At 66.5% G+C, this 20,759-nt stretch overlaps 6 protein-coding genes across 6 annotated transcripts in view; 4 read left to right on the top strand and 2 right to left on the bottom strand.

Moving 5' to 3' along the window:
• The first annotated feature begins 1,910 nt into the window (after positions 1 to 1,910).
• On the top strand, positions 1,911 to 7,629 carry TPP1 (tripeptidyl peptidase 1). The gene is made up of 12 exons (XM_070749400.1): positions 1,911 to 2,228; positions 2,341 to 2,480; positions 2,922 to 3,072; positions 3,154 to 3,275; positions 3,398 to 3,594; positions 3,693 to 3,891; positions 4,115 to 4,303; positions 5,445 to 5,517; positions 5,783 to 5,903; positions 6,050 to 6,208; positions 6,314 to 6,451; positions 6,622 to 7,629. Exons 1-12 carry the CDS (start codon positions 1,996 to 1,998, stop codon positions 6,757 to 6,759), a joined length of 1,860 nt encoding a protein of 619 aa, XP_070605501.1. The 5' UTR covers positions 1,911 to 1,995; the 3' UTR covers positions 6,760 to 7,629.
• A 323-nt stretch (positions 7,630 to 7,952) lies between these two features.
• Positions 7,953 to 9,014, top strand: TAF10 (TATA-box binding protein associated factor 10). Its single transcript, XM_070749405.1, has 5 exons — positions 7,953 to 8,148; positions 8,227 to 8,414; positions 8,512 to 8,576; positions 8,672 to 8,786; positions 8,877 to 9,014. Exons 1-5 carry the CDS (start codon positions 7,968 to 7,970, stop codon positions 8,964 to 8,966), a joined length of 639 nt encoding a protein of 212 aa, XP_070605506.1. The 5' UTR covers positions 7,953 to 7,967; the 3' UTR covers positions 8,967 to 9,014.
• A 395-nt stretch (positions 9,015 to 9,409) lies between these two features.
• ILK (integrin linked kinase) lies at positions 9,410 to 14,049 on the bottom strand. Its single transcript, XM_070749403.1, has 12 exons — positions 13,830 to 14,049; positions 13,300 to 13,465; positions 13,117 to 13,212; positions 12,925 to 13,021; positions 12,451 to 12,534; positions 12,258 to 12,343; positions 12,068 to 12,177; positions 11,852 to 11,979; positions 10,315 to 10,436; positions 10,140 to 10,239; positions 9,891 to 10,021; positions 9,410 to 9,809 (listed from the first exon to the last, which is right to left on the bottom strand). Exons 1-12 carry the CDS (start codon positions 13,916 to 13,918, stop codon positions 9,660 to 9,662), a joined length of 1,359 nt encoding a protein of 452 aa, XP_070605504.1. The 5' UTR covers positions 13,919 to 14,049; the 3' UTR covers positions 9,410 to 9,659.
• RRP8 (ribosomal RNA processing 8) lies at positions 13,600 to 15,781 on the top strand. Its single transcript, XM_070749404.1, has 5 exons — positions 13,600 to 14,705; positions 15,044 to 15,173; positions 15,251 to 15,357; positions 15,445 to 15,541; positions 15,614 to 15,781. The coding sequence occupies exons 1-5, from the start codon at positions 14,137 to 14,139 to the stop codon at positions 15,734 to 15,736; spliced, it is 1,026 nt and encodes a 341-aa protein (XP_070605505.1). The 5' UTR covers positions 13,600 to 14,136; the 3' UTR covers positions 15,737 to 15,781.
• On the top strand, positions 15,756 to 20,316 carry LOC139166172 (F-box/WD repeat-containing protein 7-like). Its single transcript, XM_070749401.1, has 12 exons — positions 15,756 to 16,003; positions 16,089 to 16,487; positions 16,576 to 16,661; positions 16,756 to 16,894; positions 17,139 to 17,273; positions 17,870 to 17,993; positions 18,091 to 18,227; positions 18,639 to 18,752; positions 18,832 to 19,013; positions 19,100 to 19,325; positions 19,412 to 19,622; positions 19,859 to 20,316. The coding sequence occupies exons 1-12, from the start codon at positions 15,872 to 15,874 to the stop codon at positions 20,125 to 20,127; spliced, it is 2,154 nt and encodes a 717-aa protein (XP_070605502.1). The 5' UTR covers positions 15,756 to 15,871; the 3' UTR covers positions 20,128 to 20,316.
• Positions 20,279 to 20,759, bottom strand: part of DNHD1 (dynein heavy chain domain 1) — a 38,347-nt gene continuing 37,866 nt past the window's right edge. Inside the window, 1 exon segment of the mRNA XM_070749399.1 lies at positions 20,279 to 20,727. Coding sequence (XP_070605500.1) covers positions 20,377 to 20,727 — 351 coding nt within the window. The 3' untranslated portion in view covers positions 20,279 to 20,376.

The following is a 20,759-nucleotide window of genomic DNA, read 5'->3' on the forward strand; positions in this document are numbered from 1 at the left end:
GTGCTGACCCGACGGCAGAGCGTGGCCAGAGGGAAAGTTAACTCCTTGCAAGGGAGGGGAGGATCGGGCCTGGCCTCTCTCCGGTCTGCAACAGAGTCCTTCCTTCCAGCCGCTGCAAGGACGCTCCGCACCCATCAGCAACGCCCAGATGACCCTCAGTGACCCTCTAAGCAGAACGCAAAGGAGCAAAGCGACCCTCCCATTCACCCCCACCCAGTCCGAGCTGAAGGAGCTCCCGGGATGAGAAGCGAAACCCCTTCAAAGAAAAACCGGACAGTCCAGTTGCCTCCTGCAAAAGGCACCTGTAGGTCCTCCCAAAAGAGGAACAGCATTCGGAACCAGGGCAAATGGGTGAACAAAAATAAAGAGCGGATCTGGCACCCCCCCTCCCCCAGAAAGATGCCCCTAAGCTTGGCTGGGCAATATTCCTTGGAACGGGAGCCGATGGGGAGGACGGGGGAGAAGCACCTTCAAATCTCAAGAACCAAAAGAAAAATTTCAGCCAATTCAACCTGGAGATCTGAACCCAGACAGACAGACACACACACACACACGGGATGGAGGGAGAGCGCAACCCCCCCTTTTCTTCTACAACAACAATCCTGTGAGGTGGCCTGGGCTGAGGCCTGTCCAGTCACCTGGCTTTCATGTTGAACTCGTGGCCTCCCGCCTTCTAACGGGGCTTTGACCACAAGACCGAGGGCCCCCCAGACCAAGGATTTGGCTTCTCTCTCGTTCTCTCCGTCAAGGGTCTCACCTGCTCCAAAGGTGTCCTCCACAGCCTCAGCCAGGGCCAAAAATGGGCCAGTAGGCCCAGGACAACCCAACGGAGGCCCAGCCAGGCAGCCTCTTCAGGGAAGGAGCCCCACCCCCACAGACCCAGAGAAGCCCAACCCCCACAGGCCCAGGGAGGGAGACCCACCCCCACAGGCCCAGGGAGGGAGCCCCGCCCCCACAGCCCAGGGAGGGAGCCCCGTCCCCACAGATGCAGTAAAGGAGCCCCGCCCCCCACAGGCCCAGGGAAGGAGCCCCACCCCCACAGACCCAGGGAAGGAGCCCCGCCCCACAGACCCAGAGAAGCCCAACCCCCACAGGCCCAGGGAGGGAGCCCCGCCCCCACAGCCCAAGGAGGGAGCCCCGCCGCCACAGATGCAGTAAAGGAGCCCCGCCCCCCACAGGCCCAGGGAAGGAGCCCCACCCCCACAGGCCCAGTGAGGGAGCCCCGCCCCCACAGATGCAGTAAAGGAGCCCCGTCCCCACAGACCCAGTCCGCCAGAGGGACTTTTGGGGGGGGGAGGTCACGAGGTGGCCCAGACCGCAGCCCCTCCTGGGTCCCATCAGCCCCGCTGCCTGAGACGCCGCCCAAACCTAGAATTGAGGAGGAATCCCCCGACAGCGGGACCCCTTGTGCCCAGAAGTCCTGGGGGCTCCGTCGCTGGAAGTTTTCTAGGAGAGACTGGACGGCCCTCTGCCCGGAAGGACGATTGGCATGGAGTAGCTGAAGCCGCGCAATCAACGCAACGGCCGCTTAGTGGAGAGGCGCAGCGGAGAAGAGCGGGGCGAGGCGCGCGAGGTCCGCGTGGTGGCCGCCAGTCCGGTTGCTCTGAAGGCCCCCCGCCCCCCTCCCGGCCAGCCAGGCCGCCCCGCCATCCCAGCCGAGGGGGGCAACGGCCCTGCCCGCCCCCTCCGGCGTCCCAAGCGCTGCCGGCCGCTCCTCCCGGGCATGAGTGGGCCGGGGATCCCATCGCCGCCGCTGGCCGAAGGTTGAAACCGCAATGGCGGGAGGGGGAGTCCGGCTCCGAGCAGCGACTCCCGGCCGAGCCCTCGCTGCAGAGGCGGAGCAGGAGCCTCCCCGACGGCCTCGCCGCCCATCCCAGCGCCGACGGCGAGGGGGCGGGCGGAGCCTCGGCGCGGCCTCCGAGCACGCGCAAAGGGCCCCACCATCCCCTCCGTCACGTGACCGCCGGCGCCTGACTCGGGGCAGCTTCAGCGGGAATGGCGCGGTCGGAGCTCCGGGAAGAGGCGAGAGCGGCGGGCGGACGGAGGGGGCGGCCACTCGTCCTCGCCCCCCCCGCCTGCCTGGACGCCCCGCCGGCGGCGCTGGGATGGGCAGCGAGGCCGTCGGGGAGGCCCCGTTTGCCGCTGCTGCTGCTGCTCCTCTCGCCAGCCTTGCTCCGCTCCGCCGCCGCCGCCGCCGTCCGGGCTCCGGAGCCGGACCAGCCCTTGCGGTGAGCGAGAAGCTGGGGGGGGGGGGGGGGTGCGGTGGCGGGCTTGGCCGGCCCGCTCACAGCGTCCGGGACGGGCTCCTTCCGGGCCCTGACCGCCTCCGCCTCCTCCCAGGATCCCCGACGGCTGGGTTCCCCTGGGCCGCGTGGCCCCCGCCGAGCGGCTGAGCCTGACTTTTGCGCTCCGGCAGCGGAACGTGAAGCGGCTGAGCGAGCTGGTGCGCCGCGTCTCCTCGCCGGACTCGCCCGACTACGGTACCGACCCCGGCTGCGGGAGCGGTTTTTGGGGGGGCCCTCGAGGTGGGAGGGGGCCTAGTTCAGGAGGCTTGACCACCGTCCGCCGTCCAGGCCTGGGGAGGCCGGGCTGTAGCCGCCAGTGAGCCCCACGGAGGGCAACGCGGGACTTGGCTTGTCCAGCCGGCAGCTGCCTCTTTCCTTGCGGGGGGGGGGGGGTGTCAATTGTGTTTGTGTGTGTGTGTGTGTCTTCCTACAAGGGGGAGGAAGAGACTGTGGGGATTTTAGAGGCCAGACCAGGGGATGGGGGAGGGGCACCTGTCTGCTACGCTTCAGTGACTGGTCACCTGGAAGAGCCCCTTGGAAAGGGAGGGGGATGAGTGACAGAGGAGCACAACCCGCCCCCGCCCCCACTCCCTAAACGGCCCCCTAAACGGCCCCCTCCCCTCCCCCTTTGCCCAGGGCACTTCCTCTCGCTGGGCGAGTTGCGCTCCCTGCTCTCCCCATCTCCTCTGACGCTGCGCAGCGTGGAGAAGCGGCTGGCAGCTCACGGGGTCCACGACTGTGAGACGGTCAGCACCCTGGACTTCCTGCAGTGCTGGGTGCTGGCCAGGTGAGTCGGGCCCCGTCTGGGGAGGCCGGAGGGAGGCAGGAGATGGGGGAGGCCAGCTGAGCTCTGGATTTCTGCCTGCAGCACCGCCGAGCGGCTGCTCCCGGGGGCTCAGTTCCACCGCTACGGGAAGGACGGTCGCAGGGTGACGCGGTCCCCTCTGCCTTACCGGCTGGAGGAGGAGCTAGCAGACCACGTGGATTTCGGTAGGGGCCCCCCGGTGGGGAGGGGTTGAGGTGGCCCCCGTCCTGGGGCTGTGCTGCACCACACAGCCCCCTCTTCCGCCCCCTGTGACCCCGGGGCCTTTCTCCCTCTCGCCCCTTCTTAGTGGGGGGGCTGCACCGCTTCCCAGCCGAACGGAAAGTGGTGAGCCGGGCCTGGGCTGTGCAGAAGCCCCGCCCACCAGGAGAGGACGGGAGATCCCGCTTCCACCTGGGCGTCACACCGGCTGTGCTGCGCCAGCGATACAACCTGACCCACGGGGATGCGGGTAACTTCTCGGCCAACAGCCAGGCCTGTGCCCAGGTAGGGGCTCGGCCTTTGGCAGGCGGGCAAGGGGGGGGCTGGTGGCTCCAGGACAGGCCCGGCCCTGAGCGCGGCGGTGGCGGCTTCTTCCCTGCCAGTTCCTGGAGCAATACTTCCACCAGGCTGACCTGGCCGAGTTCATGCAGCTCTTCGGCAGCAGCTTCCCCCACCTCTCCCGGGTTGACCGAGTGGTGGGGTCCCGGGGCTCCGGCTTTGCTGGCGTGGAGGCCAGCCTGGACGTGCAGTACCTGATGAGCACAGGCGCCAACGTCTCCACCTGGGTCTTCAGCAACGCAGGTACCCTCATCGGCTGCTGCCCCCCGCTGGGGCCACCGTAGACCCCTGCCAGGTGACGGAGGTTGTGTCCCCCGGATGCTGGGGGGGGGGGGTCCTGCTCTGGCTGCCCTGTTTGGGCTGACCTGTGTGCAGGAGCCCGGGGGGGGGGGGGTGCAGAGGGGAGGGTCCTTGTGGAAGTGGCGGGAGGGACTGGCTGGCCTCCCTCTCCCCCTGCTGCCGCCAGGTCGCCACGAGAGCCAGGAGCCCTTCCTGCAGTGGCTGCTTCTGCTCAGCAACACCAGTGGGCTGCCGTGGGTCCACACGGTCAGCTATGGGGACGATGAGGACAGCCTCTCTCAGGCCTACATGCAGCGGGTGAACACGGAGTTCATGAAGGCTGCCGCCCGCGGTATGAGCATCCTCTTCGCCTCAGGTACGCGCATCTGTGACACCCCCCCCAGGGTCAGAGGGGGACAGATGAGAGACACTCTGGGGACCCCCGTGGTGTGGGCTCTGTGCCCCCTTCCCACCATGCCTGGGGGACCTGCAAGGACCTGCCACAGACCTCAGCACCACCGGCCTGGCAAGGCTGAGGGGTCTGGGATGCCCGTCCTCACGCATGGGCAGGATTGCACTGACCCCTCCAGACCCGATTTGCAGCTGGGGGGGCGTTTCCTCCCGAACCCCCTGCTTGAAGGGCAAGTGATGGTGGTGACCAGGGGTGCCTTGTTTGGGCGTTAGCTGCGGCCTTTTCTGAGTCCTGGTCATTTCTTGTCTGGACCTCTGCAATGTGCTGAACGTGGGGCTGCCCTGGGAATCCACCGGCAAGCGTCCAGTGGGGCAAAGGGCGGCAGTGAGAACCATCTTTGGGGCCCTGGGGAGGGTCCATAGGGACTGCACCGGCTCCCGCTCAAGGTGGGGCTGCCGGCCTTTGAAGCCCTCAGGGGCCCCTCGGTCCAAGCCACCCAATGAACAGCCATAGATATACATAATACACACACATATACATGTACGTGGCCTCATTGTGTTCCTTCTCATTCTTTATTTTACTGTCCTATTATTTTATTTCAGTTTACATTCTTTTAATTTTTTTCCTTTGTATTGTTGTAAGCCACCAGGAGTAGCTCCAGAGCACGATGGGCAGCAATAATTAATTAATTAATTAGCAGTGAAAGTGATGTGCCGATGCCTGGAGGCTGTTGGGGCCTGGATGGGTGTCAACAGACTCAAACTCAACCCTGATAAGACGGAGTGGCTGTGGGTTTTGCCTCCCAAGGACAATTCCATCTGTCTGTCCATTACCCTGGGGGGGGGGGAATCACTGACCCCCTCAGAGAGGGTCCGCAACTTGGGCGTCCTCCTTGATCCACAGCTCACATTAGAGAACCATCTTTCAGCTGTGGCGAGGGGGGCGTTTGCCCAGGTTCGCCTGGTGCACCAGTTGCAGCCCTATCTGGACCGGGACTCATTGCTCACAGTCACTCATGCCCTCAACAACAAACGAATACAAAAATTAAGTGGCCGGAAATGGAGGGGGGGGGGAGTGACCGCGCTTTCTTTGGCCTCTCATTTAGGTGACTCCGGGGCCGGCTGCCGGGCAGTCTCGGGGGGCCAGCACACCTTCCGCCCCAGCTTCCCGGCCTCCAGGTGAGGAGAAGGGCCCCAGGGCCCCTCGGACCTTTCATGCCTCGTTTCCTCGGAAGCAACTGGGGGGGAGAGGCAGTAGGTGGAGGGGCTGCCGTGAAGAGGGTTTGGTCTGCCTGGCGCCCCCGCCTGCCCTTCTCCCGGGACCCACAAGCGCCTGTCCATCTCGGGGGCCCACTCTCCCCTTCCTGCCTCCCATGAGGTGGGTGGGCTAAGGGGGACTGGGGCCTGCCCTGCTTTGGACCCACTGCTCCGCCTGCTTCTGCAGCCCTTACGTGACCACCGTTGGGGGTACGACCTTCCAGCAGCCCTTCGGGGTGGGCGCTGAGGTGGCACACTACATCAGCGGAGGCGGGTTCAGCAACATCTTCCCCATGCCCGACTACCAGGTGAGCTCAGCGGCCGGGGGCCCTCCCCTCCCCCACGAGGCCCGTGGCTGCAGAGGGGAGCGGCTGGGAGTGGCCCACAGAGGGTGGTGGTGGGGGCTGTGGGGCAGGAGGAGCCGTGGATAGGCTGCCCCCTTTCTTGCCCACAGGTGACGGCCGTGAAGCGTTTCCTGAGCACGTCGCCTCGGCTTCCCCCCGCCAGCTACTACAACCACACGGGCAGAGCTTACCCGGATCTGGCCGCCCTCTCGGACAACTACTGGGTGGTGGCCAACCGCCTCCCCATGCCCTGGGTCTCGGGCACCTCTGTGCGTAGGCGGCCCCTCCTCCCTCCCTCCCTCCCGGAGCCTTGGCTGTCTTTTTGCTGGGCTGGGGGGAGCCTGACCCTCCTCCTCCCCCCCCCCTCATCGTAGGCATCCACTCCCGTGGTGGGGGGCATTGTTGCTCTGATTAACGACTGGCGCCTCCAGCGAGGGCTGTCCGCCCTGGGGTTCCTCAACCCGGCTCTTTACCGGCTCCAGGAAGGAGGAAACAGCACCGCTCTCTACGACGTGAGTGCCGTGTGTGTGTGTGTGTCGGCAGCTTGGGAGGCCGATCCCTGGTGAGAAGGGCAGCCTGTCATCTTGCTGCTGGGCATGGCAGCTAGAGAGAGGGGAGTGGGCCCGGCTGAGCGGGACCCTGGATATTGGGTGCGTGGTAAAAGCCCCCCTGCCTCCCACAGGTGACCCACGGATGCCACCTCTCCTGTCTGGATGCTGCTGTGCAAGGCCAGGGCTTCTGTGCGGCCCCCGCTTGGGACCCCGTCACAGGCTGGGGGACCCCCAACTTCCCTCAGCTGCTGCGCGGCCTCCTGGGCTAGGATGCCACCACCTGGGCCTTGCTAGCTTTGCAATCAGGATGGGGGGAGGTAGTGGACAGTGTGTGTGTGTGTGTGACTGGGAGGCTACAGTGACGGGGGGAGGGGGTGCTAGCCTCCCGCCCCAAGTGGGAACCGTGGCAGAGGGGTCTCCGGTCAGGGGGACTAATCGATGGCCAGAGAGGTTAGTGTTGTGCAAAGGGCTTTGAACCCCAGAATCCCGTTTCAGATGTGGAATGTGGCGCTGCCGCTACCCGGGGCCCTGGGAGGCTTTGCCACAGAGGCCCCTCCTCTCTTTCAGCACAAGTGACCAACCGCCAGATTCCCACTGCCGCCACTGCCCCTGTCCCATCTGGGAGCCCTGGGGCTGGGCAGGGATGCGTCACAGCAGGAGGTGCTGGTCCACCATGAAGCCGTTGTCCCAAATCCCAGGTCAGGTGGGGCCGCTGGAGCTGTCAAGTCCAAGTCCTGATCGTGGCGGAAATTTAGATACAAGCCACCTCGGACTCAGCTTGACCATATCAGAGCACGTCCCACTGTCCAGTCTCCTAGTTTGATCAGGAAACCTCCACTAGGAGACCACCAGCCCCTCCTCACTTCCGCCCCCGTTAGTCTCTCCTGGTTTCCAGGCCCCCCCCCCTCATCCTCCTCCCAAGCTCTAAGACGGAGAAGCAGCTGAAGTGGAAAAAATCTGCCCATTGTAGAAACTGCCGGTTCCTTGTGAAGCTCCGCTCGGCCTGGAGGTGAAGGGGCGGGGGGGGGCTTAGCGGGTGTGTGTGTGTGTGTGTGTGTAGCCGTCGCACTCAATTTTGTATCGCGCAGATCCGAGTCGCGTTTTCTCCGAGACGGTTAATAAAAACACCGAAGAACGAAGCGCCCCCGCCTGGTTCTTTGGGCACCGCTCGGCGATGGGGGCTCGGGGAAGGGGGGAGGGCGCTTTCGAGTCTTCCTTACGGGGCGGGGCGGACCCGGCAGAAGGGGCGGGGCAGGGGGGCCACGCCCACGGCCTCTCTGCAGGGACCAGAGAGCCGGCGCGCCTCAAGGTGAAAACAGCAGCCGGGCGCCCCTCCCACGTGACTGGCGGGCAGTGGGCGGAGCCCCTTGAGCGCGGAAGAACGAGCCAGGAGCCCCGCCCCTTAAGCGGAGCTGCTTCCGGGGGGCGGGAGGGGACCGGTGCACATGCGCAGCAGCCACCAGAGCTCGCCGGATCCATGAGCTGCGGCGGGGCGGGCGCTGGTAGCGGCGGCGGCGGCGTGGCGGGCGGGGGGGTCGCGGAGGCCGATCCCAGCCCCGCGGCGCCCGCGGCCCTCCCGCCGCCACCGCCCCTGCCCCTCGCCGCCTCTGCCGGGGACGCGGGCGCCAAGGGCAGCCCGGGCGTGGCGGGGGCGGCCGGTGAGTGGCGTGGCGGGGCCGGGAGGGGCCCCCCGCCGCTGCCCCCCGCCCGCTCTCACGCCTCCGCCCCCCCCGCAGGCCTCGCCGCCGCCGCCCTGGCGCATCCCGTCGAGGGGCCGCCGCCGCCGCTGCCCAACGGAGTCTTCGCGCCGCCCGCGGGCGCCGTCAACGGGGAGGCCAAGGCCGCCGCCCCCCCGCCCGCCTCGCCCTCGTCCGGCGCGCCGCTCGTGGACTTCCTGCTGCAACTGGAGGACTACACGCCCACGGTGGGGGCCGGGAAGGAGGGGGCTGCGGGAGGATTGGAGGGGGGGGTGTCGTCGGGCCGCTCCCCGTCTGACTGCACCCCGCCACCCGCCCTTGCAGATCCCGGACGCCGTGACCGGCTACTACCTGAACCGCGCAGGCTTCGAGGCGTCGGACCCGCGCATGTGAGTGTGGCGGGGCTCCCGGGGTCCCTGGGCGAGCGCGGCCGAACCGAGCCAAGCCCCCCCTCCCGGTCCCCCCTCTTCCGTTCTCCCCGCAGCATCCGGCTGGTCTCGCTGGCGGCCCAGAAGTTCATCTCGGACGTGGCCAACGACGCCCTGCAGCACTGCAAGATGAAAGGCACCGCCTCCTGCAGCTCCCGCAACAAGAGCAAGGTGGGCGGGGCGAGCGGGGTGGGGGGTGGAGCGGCTTGGGGAGGGGGCTCTAAATCTCTCAGCTGCTGCTGTTGCCTCCCCTCCCCACAGGACAAGAAGCATACGCTGACCATGGAGGACCTGGCCCCTGCGCTGGCCGAGTACGGCATCAACGTCAAGAAGCCCCATTACTTCACCTGAAAAGCCCCCTCCCCCTCTATTGCTTATTAAAGTCTCTCTTGCCCCCCACCCCACCTGTGCGTTGGTCATTGGCCGAACCATTTGTTGGAAGGAGGCCTGGTGGGCAGAGGATGCCCCCAGAGTGGGAGGTGCCTGGCTGACCCTTCTCCCCCCCAGGGCCTGCCTGCCCCATTCCAACACACAAGCAAGGCCCCCTGCTCTGTGCCCCCTCCCCTTTGCACAGTTGTGGTCAGCTCAGCCCACCAATGCTCGCTTGGCAGCAGAAGGCGCCTCTTCCCGGCTACCGGTTGGTGGGGGCCCAGGTGCTTCTTGCAGACCAGGAGCACCTCTGTGGTCAAAGGATCCTGGCCACACAGGCTGGAGGCTGCCCCACCTCCTTACTCTGGTTCAGAGGCAGCCCGGACCTCCCCCCTCCCTGGAAACAGCACAAGAGGCCCTCCTGCTTGAGTGACAGCTGTTTATTTGGGCCGCAGGGGGCTTTGTCCTGGGCCTGTGTAGAAAAGATTAAAAAAACTGCAGCACAGCGGGTGGGAGTTCAGGGTGGCCTTGGCACGAGAGGTGGCTGGAGACACGTGTGGCGTGAAGGCAGCAGGGAGAGTGCAGACGCCCCCCCATCTGTACCATGCGCAGGGGGGGAGCCCCCACTCGGGCCCTCGGCTCCTGTGGAAGGCACATAGGGCGGGGGGGGGGCTCTCACTTCTCCTGCATTTTCTCCAGGATGGGGACGATCATGTCAAACTTGGGGCGTTTGGCGGGGTCTTCGTTCATGCAGATCTTCATCAGCTTGCAAATGTGGGGGGAGATGCCGGGCGGGATGGTGGGCCGCAGCCCCTCCAGGGCCACCTGCAAAGGGACGGCAGGGCATCCTCGCTGGCATCCGCCGGGCAGCCACACAGCCCCCGCCCACCTTCCCGCCAGGCTCACCTTCATGCCGATCTCCATGTTGGAGAGGTCGGCAAACGGCACCTCTCGGGTCACCAGTTCCCACAGGAGCACCGCGAAGCTCCACATGTCTGCCGAGCGCCTGTTGATGTCCTCGGCCTTCTTCTGCAGCGCTGTGGGTGGGGGAGGAGAGAGGGCTGGAGGAGCTGCCTGGGGGGGAGGGGGAGCCCCGGGCGGGCTTGGCTGGGAGAGCAGAGATGAACTTGCCCCCCTTCCCTCCCAGTCACTCACCCTCTGGTGCCACCCAGGCGGGTGCATACATCCTGCCTGGGCACTGGAAGGAGAACTTCACATCTGCCATTCCGATCCTGGCCGTCATGTCCTCGTCTATCTGTGCCCCAGGGGAGAGGCGGGTGAGGCTGCACTCGGGGCCTGCCCTGCCCCCCCCCACCTGCCCCCAACTGACCATGATGCCTCGGCTGTTGAGATAATGGCGAGGGAGGAGGGGCTCCAAGGTATGCAGGAAGGCCATCCCCCGCGAGACGTCCAGGGCAAACTTTACCGCCTGCGTTTGGTCAACCACGAAATCTGGAGGGAGGGGAGGAAACATATTGGGGGGGGCACCGTCAGCTTGGGCAAAAGGGAGATGGTGGGATGGAAGCCGGCCCTGCTGCCCAGCTGCTCTTCCCTCCCCCCGGGCTCTGTCGGAATCTGCCTCCCTGTCTCGGGTCTGGTGGGTCTGTGGCTGCCCTGGGCAGAGGGAGTGGGGGGGACAGGCGTGCCCGAGGGTCTCCTCCGCAGTGGGACAGAGGGACCCCTTCCGGGCTTTCAAAAGCCCCTGGCTGGCCCACTCGGGGCAACACCCCCAGCCAGAGACGCAGAGCAGGCCCACGCCTGGCTGCCAGGACGCGAAAGGCCAGGAGCTCCTCTCGCGTCCTGTTCCCGTCCGGCCACCCTCTTCTGCACCTAGAAAGATGTGGGGCATCTTTAGACAGCTCACCCGCAGGGGTGGAGGTGAGTTCAGCTCCTGCAAAGGGCATCTAGGCTGGCAGCCCCCCCCCCCCCCCCCCAAAGGAGCCCTCCTGTGGCCCAGAGGAAGCAGCTCGGACGAAGGGCGCAAAGGCCTGCCCGAAATGAGAACGCCGGCAGGCCCCATTCAGGCCTTGGATGAGGCACCCCGGCTGTCCAGCTCCATCGTCTGCTGGGCGTTTCCCTTCAGGGATTTCCCCTGAGCCTCTGCCCCTCCCCAGCCCCCCCCTTCGCATTTCTGTAGAGAAACTGAGCCACGGCTCTGCCACAGCCCCCTTCTTCTCTAGGGCATCCAAACCTCAGTGTTGGTGTCAGTGAAAATGGAAATGCTTTCTAGTCACCCAGCAGGGTCCCTTGGGGTGTGTGTGTGTGTGTGTGTCATACCCCAGGACTGCAGAGGGGGAGGGGAAAAGGCTCGTAGGGGGCCCAGGCCCACATCCAGCCTCCAGGGGGAGCAGGGGCGTTCTAGCCCCAGAGAGGGGCTGCCTACAGGCCCTCCGAAGAAGCCCACCAAAGTCCTGCAGGGACGGCCAAGCGGAGTCCGAGGGCTCCTGGACTCCCACAAGAAACCCAAACCGGCCCTCGCCCATCACTCCAGTGAACCGACTCTTATCTGGTGACAATTTGCCCTGAGCATCAGGAGATCGGAGTAAACTCCTGTTCCTGGTTCCTTGCGCCTGGCAGATCGACTGCATGGGGGGTGCTGGACTTTGCCTCCTCCCCCAAAGCTCCAGAAGGCCCCGGGACAGAGAAGCAGCTTTAATTTGGGGGGGGGGGGGGCGGGGCTGCATGGCTCTCACACGGCCAGTCCACAGCTTCTGAAAAGCTTGGCTGAGTCTCCGATCGGAGCCGCTTCTGCTCGGGGAACGGCCTGGTGCGGAGTGGCCGATGGCTCCATGCAGCCGGCCAGGGACTTGGGGGCCTCCCTTGCTGGGCCGTAAGGAGCCCCCACCCCAGCCAGGGCCCAGACTCACTTGTGCCTTCGTGCAGCACGTTGTAAAGGGAGCCGTAGGGCATCCAGTGGGTGATGATGATGGGGTGTGGAGCGGGGGGCGACTGGCAGGCACCCAACACCGGCAGCACGTTGGGGTGGGAGAAAATCCTGTGTGGGAGAGAGCGCGGTCAGCCCCTGCCCACTCCAAAGACAGGCCCGGGAGACCCCCACCCCGCCACCTGCCCCGTCCGCCCACCTGAGCTTGGGGTACTCCTCGTTGAAGTCCCGACTCTTGCGCGTCGTCCAGTCGCGCACCTTGAGGACCTTGATGACGATGTCGTTCCCCTGCCAGCGCCCTTTCCAGAGCTGCAGGGAAGCGGGGGAGGGGGTGTCAGGGCGCCAGGCAGAGCCTGGAATGGGGGGAGGGGGGAGGGGGGAAGCAGCACCTCTCCAGACTGGTTCTCGTTGAGTTTGTGGCCCAGGCTCAGCTGCCGGAAGTCAATCCCTGCCAGCTTGTTCAGGGTCCCGTTACCTACGGAAGGAGAACAGGCCCAAGGAGAGGGTGAGGGGCCCCCCCACTGCCCCCTTCATCTGGCCCGGAAGGCCCCTTGCCTCCCCCTAGGAAGCCTCCCCCCTTACGTGGCCGGGTGCGTGTGGTGCCTTTCCAAAACGTGTCTTTGTAGGGGAGGCGGGTCAGGCTTTGGCCGGACTTCTCTGCTCGCTCTGGAAGGAGACAGAAGGAGCGGTCAGGGAGGCCGAGAGCAGCACCCCAGGAAAGGAGGCCCCACCCTCGCTCTCTCTTCCAGGGGTCACTCCGTCCACTGTCCCTCCCCAAATTGACCCAAGGAAAGTGGCCAGTGGGGGCTGGGGGGGGGCAGATAGCTTGAAAGAGGTTTATGCAGAGCCCAGTTTTTGCCTGAGGCCCAGGTGATGTGGACCTGGAAGGAGGCAGACTGCCAGGGCCGGGAGGGGCCCCAGAGGCCTTCAAAGTCCCTGTTGAAGGAAGCAGGCCTGCCCCAGCTCTATGGAACCAGCTAACCCCCCACCCCTGATGTCCGTACTGCTCCCACCCTGCTGGTCTTCCGCAAAGCTACGAAGAGGGGGGGGGCGCACCTCTCAGTGTATCCCGCAGGGGCTCCTTGGCCTTGTCCAGGGGCGTCTCTCCGTACTTGTTGCAGATGCTGACTAGTGCTCCACTGGCCACCAGGTCCTGGCCACAGAGCAACAGAGAGGGAAAGTGAGGCAGGGAGACTATTCGCAGTCAGGTTCCTTGTGACTCTCAGCCCCCTGGAAGCCCCCACGCACCTCGGCCACCTGCTCCTGGGCCCAGAAACAGGCGTAGTGCAGAGGGGTGTTGCCGTGCTCGTTAGCGGCGTTGATGTCGGCCTTGAATTGGATCAGCTGCACCAGGAGGAGGGGGAGGCAGCGTCAGGCCACCGGCACCACGGCAGCCCCCTCCCCCCTCCCGCCCCCTCCCCCTCCCCCCACCTTCTGGACGATGTCGCGGTGCCCGTGGCTGGCGGCCAGGTGCAGCGGCGTGTCGTCTCCCCGGTTCATGACGTTGATGCGGGCGCCGCGCATGACCAGCATGTCCACCACGCTGGAGCGCCCTTCGCGGCAAGCCCAGTGCAGGGGGCTGAAGCCATGGTCGTCCCTGGCGGGGGGAGGCAGGGAAGGCGGCCGGGAAGCGGGGGCGGCAGGCAGGCAGGCAGGCAGCGCCCGCACTCCCTCCGTCCGCCCCTCCCTCCCTCCCTCCCCGGGCCTGGGCGGGCAGCGCCAGAGGGCGGCCCTTAAAAGGAGATCGGAGCGGGGCAGGGAGGCGCTCCGGCCCGCCACGGTTCCCGTTGCGGCGGGGGTCTCCCGCCCAGTCCTCGGCCCTCCCTCCCGCCCCCCCCCCCTTCCACCGCCCCCTCCCGCCCCGGCCCACTCCCCACCAGGCCCGCCGGCGGCTCAGCAGCGGCGCTCCCGCCCGCCTGCCTCCCCCGCCCGCCGGAGGGTCGGCCGCCAGCCCTGCTCACCCCTGGTTGAGGTCGTTCTCGGTGTTGTCCAGCCAGAGGCGCACGGCCACCGCGTTGCCCTCGCGGCACTGCGTGAAGATGTCGTCCATCGCCCCGCGCGCTCCGGGTGTGGCAGCTCCGCGCCGCTCGTCCCGCCCCGCCCCGCCCCGCCAGCTGGCGGCAGCGGCCAACCGGGCGTGGTGCGGCCCTCCGGCCACCAGGGGGATCGCGCGGGCCTTTCCGCGCCGCTGGGCGCTGCGTAAGTTCCGGCGCGCGGGTTCCGGCGTCGTCGTCTCTCCTCCGCCCGCAGCGCCTCCTGAGGACCGTCATGCGCGCCCGGAGGCGGGCAAGAGTCCCGGACGCTCCGCCCCCGCCAAGCGCGCTGCCTGCCGTGCCGCCCGAAGGGGACCCGAGGGGGCGGGCGGGCAGCCGGGCAGGCTCTGCTCTCTGCGGCCCTGGTGGAGCGGCCTCTGGGCCCGCTGGGAAGCGCGTCTGCCCGGGGAGGCGTCTGCCCGGCATGGCCGGCGGAGCAGCCGAGGAGCCGAGGCGGCCGCTGACTCGGCAGCAGTGGAGGAACCGGCAGAAGAACAGGCGGCGGCAGAGGAACAAATTCAAGCCCGCCGCGTCTTGCGGTGACCGGGGGCGCCTGGCCGCAGAATCCGTGGAGGCCCCGGGCGGGCGGGCTCCGTCCCTGCGGCAGCGCCTGGAGAGCCGCCTGGACGCCGCTCGCTTCCGCTACATCAACCAGCTGCTGTACACGCGCTCCAGCCGAGAGGCGGCCCGGCTCTTCCGCGAGGACCCCGAGGCTGCGGCCGTCTACCACCGAGGCTTTGCCCTGCAGGCGGCCCGCTGGCCGGAGCGACCCGTGGAGCGCTTGGCGCAGCATCTCCGCCGCAGGTCAGCGCTGGCTCCGTGTGGTGGGCTGCCCGGGTTGCTCGCTCCCTGCTGTGGCTTGAGTTGTGGCCTTGCTCCTTTGCCGCCACCACATTCCCTTCCTCTGTGGCTGCTGGGGGTTTATATTTTGGGTAGAGGAAAGGTGGAGTGGATCGGAGGAATTCCTCTTCTTAATTTAAGCTAAAGGAACCATCCACGTGGCGGCCTTTCCTCTGACGGGGGAGAGGGAGGGAGGGCTTTTTTGCCTGCTTCCTCCCCAGATCCAAAACTGGTGGCCGGGCTGTACGTGAGCCGTGCGGAGGCTGTTCCGCCCGGGATAACTTGCCATCTCCATCCCGCAGACCGGCCTCGCTGGTTGTGGCCGACTTTGGCTGCGGGGATTGCACCTTGGCTCGCAGCCTGCCCAACCGGGTGCACTGCTTCGACCTGGCGGCCCTAGACCCGCGGGTCACCGTCTGCGACATGGCACAGGTAGGCTGACCGGGCCGGCTCCCCCCCGCCCCTCCCTCCCGCTCGCCCGGCCGGACAGGTGTTCTCGTCGCCCGCAGGTGCCGCTGGAGGACGCCTCCGTGGACGTGGCCGTCTTCTGCCTGGCGCTGATGGGCACCAACCTGCGCGAGATCCTGCAAGAGGCTCACCGCGTCCTGCGAGCCGGGTAAGGGGGGCGGGGTCGCGGGGGCTGCCCCTGGACGGACTCCCGAGGCCGGACCCCGCCCGAACGCTCTCTCTCTCTGCGCTGCAGGGGGACGCTGCTGGTGGCCGAGGTGGCGAGCCGCTTCGCGGACCTGCGGGCCTTCCTGGGGGCGCTGGCCCGGCTGGGCTTCCGGCTGGTCTCCAAGGTAGGTGGGCGGGGAGGGGGAGCGGGCGGCGGGGGCTCCCGTGGACCCGCCCGACGGCCTCTCCCTCCGCAGGACGTCTCCGGCAGCCACTTCTACACCTTCGAGCTACGGAAGACCGACCGGGCGGAGGCGGCGAAAGGTGCAGAGGAGCCGCGCGGACTGGCCCTGCGGCCCTGCCTGTACAAGCGCCGGTGACGTCGGGGCTCCCTCCCGACCAATAAAGGCCCGTCTTGCTCGCGAGTGGCGGCTCCTGTGTGGCTCTCTGGGAAATGTAGGCGGGGCGGGTGCTCTGCGCAGGCGCGCGGCGGAGGGCCGAGCGCGGCGGTGGCGATGTCGGGGTCCGGGTCGGCGGGCAGCAGCAGCAGCAGGATAGACGTCAACCGGGCCGGCGCGGCGGAGCTGGAGCGCGCGCTGGTCGGGATCGGGCGCCGGCGGGCGCGGGGCATCGTGCGCAAGAGGGAGGTGAGCGGCAGGCCGGGCGGTGGCAGCGGCTGTTCCGGGGCGGGGGTCCCGCGGGCGCCGCCTGACCGCCTCCCGGCCCCCGCAGGAGCTGAGGGGCTTCGCCCGCCTGGAAGACCTGCTGCGCGTCAAGGGCATCACCGGCCGGACCCTGGAGCTGAACCGCCAGCGCGTGACCTGCTCGCACCGTCCGGAGACGCCCGACGCCGCCCAAAGCTCTCCGCGCAGCCTCGCTTGCCCTTCGCAGGATGGCGGCGGAGCGGGAGGACCGGGCGGGGAAGTCGGCAGCCCCGGAGGGCTGGAGCGCAGTCCTGAGCGCGGCGGCCGGCCCGCTTCCCCGCGAGGGAGCGGCGACTCGGAGGAGGAGAGCGAGAGCAGCGACGAGGCGGGCGGCGACGGCTACTTCTACTACACGCTGGACGAGCGCTGGATCGACTACGTGGAGCGGACGGAGGGCGGGGGGCTCCTCCAGCACTCCCGGCCCAAGGTAGGGAAGAAGGCGGGGCCGCGAGGGCCGGGATCTGACCGCTCCCGCCGGCTGGGCCTGCTGACGTCCCGCACTCTCCCCGCTGCAGATGAAGCGCAAGTCGGAGGGCGGGGGCCCCGAGGGCAGAGCTCAGTCCCCCGGGAAGAAGCTCTGCAAAAGTTCCGAGCCGGGCAGGTCAGGACCCTTCGGGATGTTGGGGGGATGGGGGGGGGGAGAGGCGTTGGGCTGTTTGCTGGGGAGAGCGGCTGACCTTGCTCTCCCCCCTCAGGGTGCTGGGCCCCTGCATCGCCCGGCCTGCCGCCACGTTTGGGGACCTCCGGACTGCCAAGGCCAGCCAGACTCGGTGCCGGCACGTGCCCCCCGTGGCCCCGCCCCCTGAGCTGCAGGGCTGGCTCTGCACTTTCCAGGTGAGCAGGGGGGGGGACCTCTAGCCAGGAGGCCCATCAGAGGCTGGGGGGGGGGGGTTGGTTGTGTGTCTGTGTGTGTTTGGGGGGGAGTGTTTCCCTATGGGGTGTTTGCAGAACATGCCGAAGGGGCCACAAGCATAAAACACGCTTTAGCTGCTGTTGCTGCTGCTGTTGTGTAGAGATGGACAAGAGAACAAGCGTGTTCCCCCTTTGCCCCTTCTCTCCTCCTTTGGCTCCCTGCCAGCGCTGGAGCGGCCCGGAGAAGCTGCTGGCCTTGGATGAGCTCATTGACCGCTGTGAGGCCCCTCAGATTAAGCACATGATGCAAGTGATTGAGCCCCAGTTCCAGCGCGACTTCATCTCGCTTCTGCCGAAGGAGGTGGGTGGCCTCTTTGGGAGGGGGCCGTGCCAGGCGTGGCCCAGTCAAGAGGGGGGCGTTGGGCACAGAACAGGCCTTGTTGCAGAAGGGGCGGGTGAGTGCAGGAGAGAGAGCGGAGCAGGAACACAACTAGGGGGGGGGGAAGGGGGGTCCCAGGGGAGACCCAGGTAGAGCTGCTATTCACGCAACGGGCACAAGGAAACCAGGGAGGAGCCGGGATGGTAGCAGAGAAGGCTGGTGAGGTGGATCCTGAAAGTGGCGAAAGCTGGAAGGACCCCAAGGAAGGTCAAAGGTAGCGTGGATTAGAAGCCAGTGGGCCAGGACAACTGCAGCGGGTAAGGTCCAGGTAGGAGGTCCTGGGGCTCTCAGCTGGCCTTCCCAGGGCCTGGGTGAGTCTGTTGCCAGAGGAGAACCAGAGGGTGCGACACATCACTGCCCCAGTTATTGGCACGGCATCTGGCTGGAGAGTGGTCCGATGCGGGGGGGGGGGGGAGCTGCGTGGTGGGCTTCGGGGGGCACACGGCCTGAGTGTGCACCAGCTGGGCTTGGATCGGACAGCCCCTGAATTGCAGCTGCCCCCTTCCTTTCCCTCCCAGCTGGCTCTCTATGTGCTCTCTTTCCTGGAGCCTCGGGACCTGCTCCGAGCGGCGCAGACATGTCGCTACTGGCGCATTCTGGCTGAAGACAACCTGCTGTGGCGGGAGAAGTGCCGTGATGGAGGTGAGGTCTGGCTTCTGCCCTTATGTTGCCCGGTTGTTGCAGGGCGGGCTCCCCCTGGCTGTCCTTGCCCTGACCAGGTCCCCCGGTCCCTCCGCAGGTATCGAAGAACCACTGAGCCTGCGTAAGCGTCGGCTTCTGAGCCCAGGCTTCATGTACAGCCCTTGGAAGCTAGCCTTTCTACGGCAGCATCACATTGACATGAACTGGCGCAATGGAGATGCCCGGCCCCCCAAGGTACAGAGCGGAGCCTCCCCCTCCCCCCAAATGGCTTTCTTTTTCCACCTTGCTTGCTCTGAACCTCCCCCAGGGAATGTGAAGGCTGCAAGTGGGGCGGGGTGGACTGCGAGGCGAGAGCCTTGCCTGTCTCCGCGGCAACCGCTGCAGGATGCCCCTCGCGCGCTCAGGAAGAGAAGCTGCCAGTGAGGAGGATCCAACGGTGGGGCAAGTGAAGAGGGAAGGACTAGCTGCTCCCCTTCGGGTATCTCATTCGTCCACCAATAAAGATCAGAAACCCTGCTGCGGGCCCTGTGCTCATGGCCACTGATCCGGAGGGTTGCTGCAGAGCTGCAGAGCTGCAAGCCGGCCCTCCTGGGTGAAGCTGTTGTTGGAGCTACAGCCCGCTTGTCTGTTCTGTTCCCGGAGCAGGTCCTCAAAGGTCACGATGACCACGTCATCACCTGTCTCCAGTTCTGTGGCATTCGCATCGTCAGTGGCTCAGATGACAACACGCTCAAGGTTTGGTCTGCCATCACCGGTGAGGTGAGCCCCGGTCCAGCTTCTCTGGAGGGGGAGGCCCCCCTGGCCCTGGGCGGCCCTGGCTGAACCTCTTCTCCCGCAGTGTGTGCAGACTCTGGTGGGACACACCGGTGGGGTTTGGTCCTCCCAGATGAGGGAAAATATCATCATTAGCGGCTCCACAGACCGGACCTTGAAAGTGTGGAACGCGGACACAGGCGAATGCGTGCACACACTCTACGGCCACACCTCGACTGTGCGCTGCATGCATCTCCATGACACGAGGTAGGGGAGGGGCCTGGGGTAGGACGGGGGTCCCTGGGGGCCAGCTTGGGTTCTCTGTGCTGAGGCTACTTCCGTCCCCTTGGCAGGGTGGTGAGTGGATCTCGGGATGCCACTCTTCGTCTTTGGGACATAGAGACCGGGCAGTGCCTACACGTGCTAATGGGACATGTGGCGGCTGTGCGCTGCGTCCAGTACGACGGACATAAGGTGGTGAGCGGTGCCTACGACTACACGGTGAAAGTCTGGGATCCGGAGACCGAGAGCTGCACCCACACGTTGCAAGGCCACACCAACCGAGTCTATTCCCTGCAGGTGAGGCGCTCTCCTTTGGGAGGGGGGGTCCCGCCCTACCCTCCAGAGCCGCTCATTTGTCAACTTTGCCTCTTGCTGTCGGGCAGTTCGACGGCACCCACATTGTGAGTGGCTCCCTGGACACCTCAATCCGCGTCTGGGATGCCGAGAGCGGCAACTGTTTGCACACCCTGATGGGGCACCAGTCCCTCACCAGCGGCATGGAGCTGCGGGACAATATCCTCGTCTCTGGCAACGCTGATTCCACCGTGAAAATTTGGGATATCAAGACGGGACAGTGCTTGCAGACCCTCCAAGGTGAGTGTGGCAGGGGGCCGAGAGGATCGGTAGGGAGTCGTTTCCCACGCGCAGGAAGTGGGCCCAGGAGCTGAGCCAGGCTGCGGTGGGGGAACCGCCAGGGAGGGCCACCCCCGGCTGCATCAGCTGCTGCCCTGGCGGTTGGGCCAGGTGGTGGCGGAGGGGTGGCTTCACTTGGAAGAATGGCAGATACACTGTCCCCCCCTTACCTTCCCCCTCCCCCTTTTGGGTTGCAGGGCCCAGCAAGCACCAGAGCGCAGTCACCTGCCTCCAGTTCAGTTCCAAGTTTGTCGTGACCAGCTCAGACGACGGCACAGTCAAGCTCTGGGATCTCAAGACGGGGGAATTTGTGCGCAACCTGGTTGCCCTGGAAAGCGGGGGCAGCGGGGGGGTTGTCTGGCGCATCCGGGCCTCCAACACCAAGCTGGTGTGTGCTGTGGGCAGCCGCAACGGCACTGAAGAGACCAAGCTGCTGGTACTGGACTTTGACGTGGACCTGAAATGAGGGACTGGACTCTTTGGGGAGCCTGCGGGCCGGGTGGCCCCACTGGGGTGGGGGGTGGGGGTGACATCTGTCCGAGACCATCTTATTTATATAACTGATGCAGTGGGACTTTCTTCTGTGGCTGGAAAAGTGGCAGAGGAGCCGGGGACCGTTTTGTACACACTCATAATATATGGTTTTATTTCCGTAGTTACAGTGGCTGTCTCTCCGCCTGCAGGGAGGGAGGGAGGGTCGCGGCTGCTCCTCCCCTCACCGCAGAACGCTGATGGCGTGAACCCGCTGCTGGGCGCACAGCTCAGGAGCCATCTTGGAAAGGAGGGCCAGGCGCATGACGACCCGCTGGCTGCGGAGGTCCAGGGCAGTCTGGGGGGTCCCCAGGTACACGGGGCACTGGTACTTGTAGGGCACCGGGGCTGCCGGGCTCTGCCAGGGCTCCCGGCCGGCTTGCACCCACACGGGGGGCATCTGGCAGCCTTGTGCCGAGAGGCTTTCCTGGAGGTGGCCCCCCTGGGCGTTCCAGGCAGCGTGATAGACCTCCAGGCCGCCCAGGTAGAGGCCCTTCTTGGGGGCAATGCTGAGGGGCAGCAGGCTGGGCAACACCTGCAAAACCAAGGGGAGGAGGGAGGGGGGTC

Source organism: Erythrolamprus reginae, chromosome 4 (assembly GCF_031021105.1).
Source record: "Erythrolamprus reginae isolate rEryReg1 chromosome 4, rEryReg1.hap1, whole genome shotgun sequence".
Taxonomy (NCBI): Eukaryota; Metazoa; Chordata; class Lepidosauria; order Squamata; family Dipsadidae; genus Erythrolamprus; species Erythrolamprus reginae.

What these genes read in the sequence shown, in the direction of transcription:
- ILK (XM_070749403.1), bottom strand. Translation starts at nt 13,918, where the DNA reads ATGGACGACATCTTCACGCAGTGCCGCGAGGGCAACGCGGTGGCCGTG. An exon ending in ACGAGAACCAGTCTGGAGAG is followed by an intron (nt 12,178 to 12,257) that starts GTGCTGCTTCCC and finishes GCTTCCCTGCAG; the next exon opens with CTCTGGAAAGGGCGCTGGCA. An exon ending in TCAACAGCCGAGGCATCATG is followed by an intron (nt 10,240 to 10,314) that starts GTCAGTTGGGGG and finishes CCTGGGGCACAG; the next exon opens with ATAGACGAGGACATGACGGC.
- TAF10 (XM_070749405.1), top strand. Translation starts at nt 7,968, where the DNA reads ATGAGCTGCGGCGGGGCGGGCGCTGGTAGCGGCGGCGGCGGCGTGGCG. An exon ending in GAGGCGTCGGACCCGCGCAT is followed by an intron (nt 8,577 to 8,671) that starts GTGAGTGTGGCG and finishes TTCTCCCCGCAG; the next exon opens with CATCCGGCTGGTCTCGCTGG. An exon ending in GCTCCCGCAACAAGAGCAAG is followed by an intron (nt 8,787 to 8,876) that starts GTGGGCGGGGCG and finishes CCCTCCCCACAG; the next exon opens with GACAAGAAGCATACGCTGAC.
- TPP1 (XM_070749400.1), top strand. Translation starts at nt 1,996, where the DNA reads ATGGCGCGGTCGGAGCTCCGGGAAGAGGCGAGAGCGGCGGGCGGACGG. An exon ending in ACAGCCAGGCCTGTGCCCAG is followed by an intron (nt 3,595 to 3,692) that starts GTAGGGGCTCGG and finishes CTTCCCTGCCAG; the next exon opens with TTCCTGGAGCAATACTTCCA. An exon ending in CCTGGGTCTCGGGCACCTCT is followed by an intron (nt 6,209 to 6,313) that starts GTGCGTAGGCGG and finishes CCCTCATCGTAG; the next exon opens with GCATCCACTCCCGTGGTGGG.
- LOC139166172 (XM_070749401.1), top strand. Translation starts at nt 15,872, where the DNA reads ATGTCGGGGTCCGGGTCGGCGGGCAGCAGCAGCAGCAGGATAGACGTC. An exon ending in GGAGAAGTGCCGTGATGGAG is followed by an intron (nt 17,994 to 18,090) that starts GTGAGGTCTGGC and finishes GTCCCTCCGCAG; the next exon opens with GTATCGAAGAACCACTGAGC. An exon ending in ACCGAGTCTATTCCCTGCAG is followed by an intron (nt 19,326 to 19,411) that starts GTGAGGCGCTCT and finishes GCTGTCGGGCAG; the next exon opens with TTCGACGGCACCCACATTGT.
- RRP8 (XM_070749404.1), top strand. Translation starts at nt 14,137, where the DNA reads ATGCGCGCCCGGAGGCGGGCAAGAGTCCCGGACGCTCCGCCCCCGCCA. An exon ending in CCGTCTGCGACATGGCACAG is followed by an intron (nt 15,174 to 15,250) that starts GTAGGCTGACCG and finishes CGTCGCCCGCAG; the next exon opens with GTGCCGCTGGAGGACGCCTC. An exon ending in CACCGCGTCCTGCGAGCCGG is followed by an intron (nt 15,358 to 15,444) that starts GTAAGGGGGGCG and finishes TCTGCGCTGCAG; the next exon opens with GGGGACGCTGCTGGTGGCCG.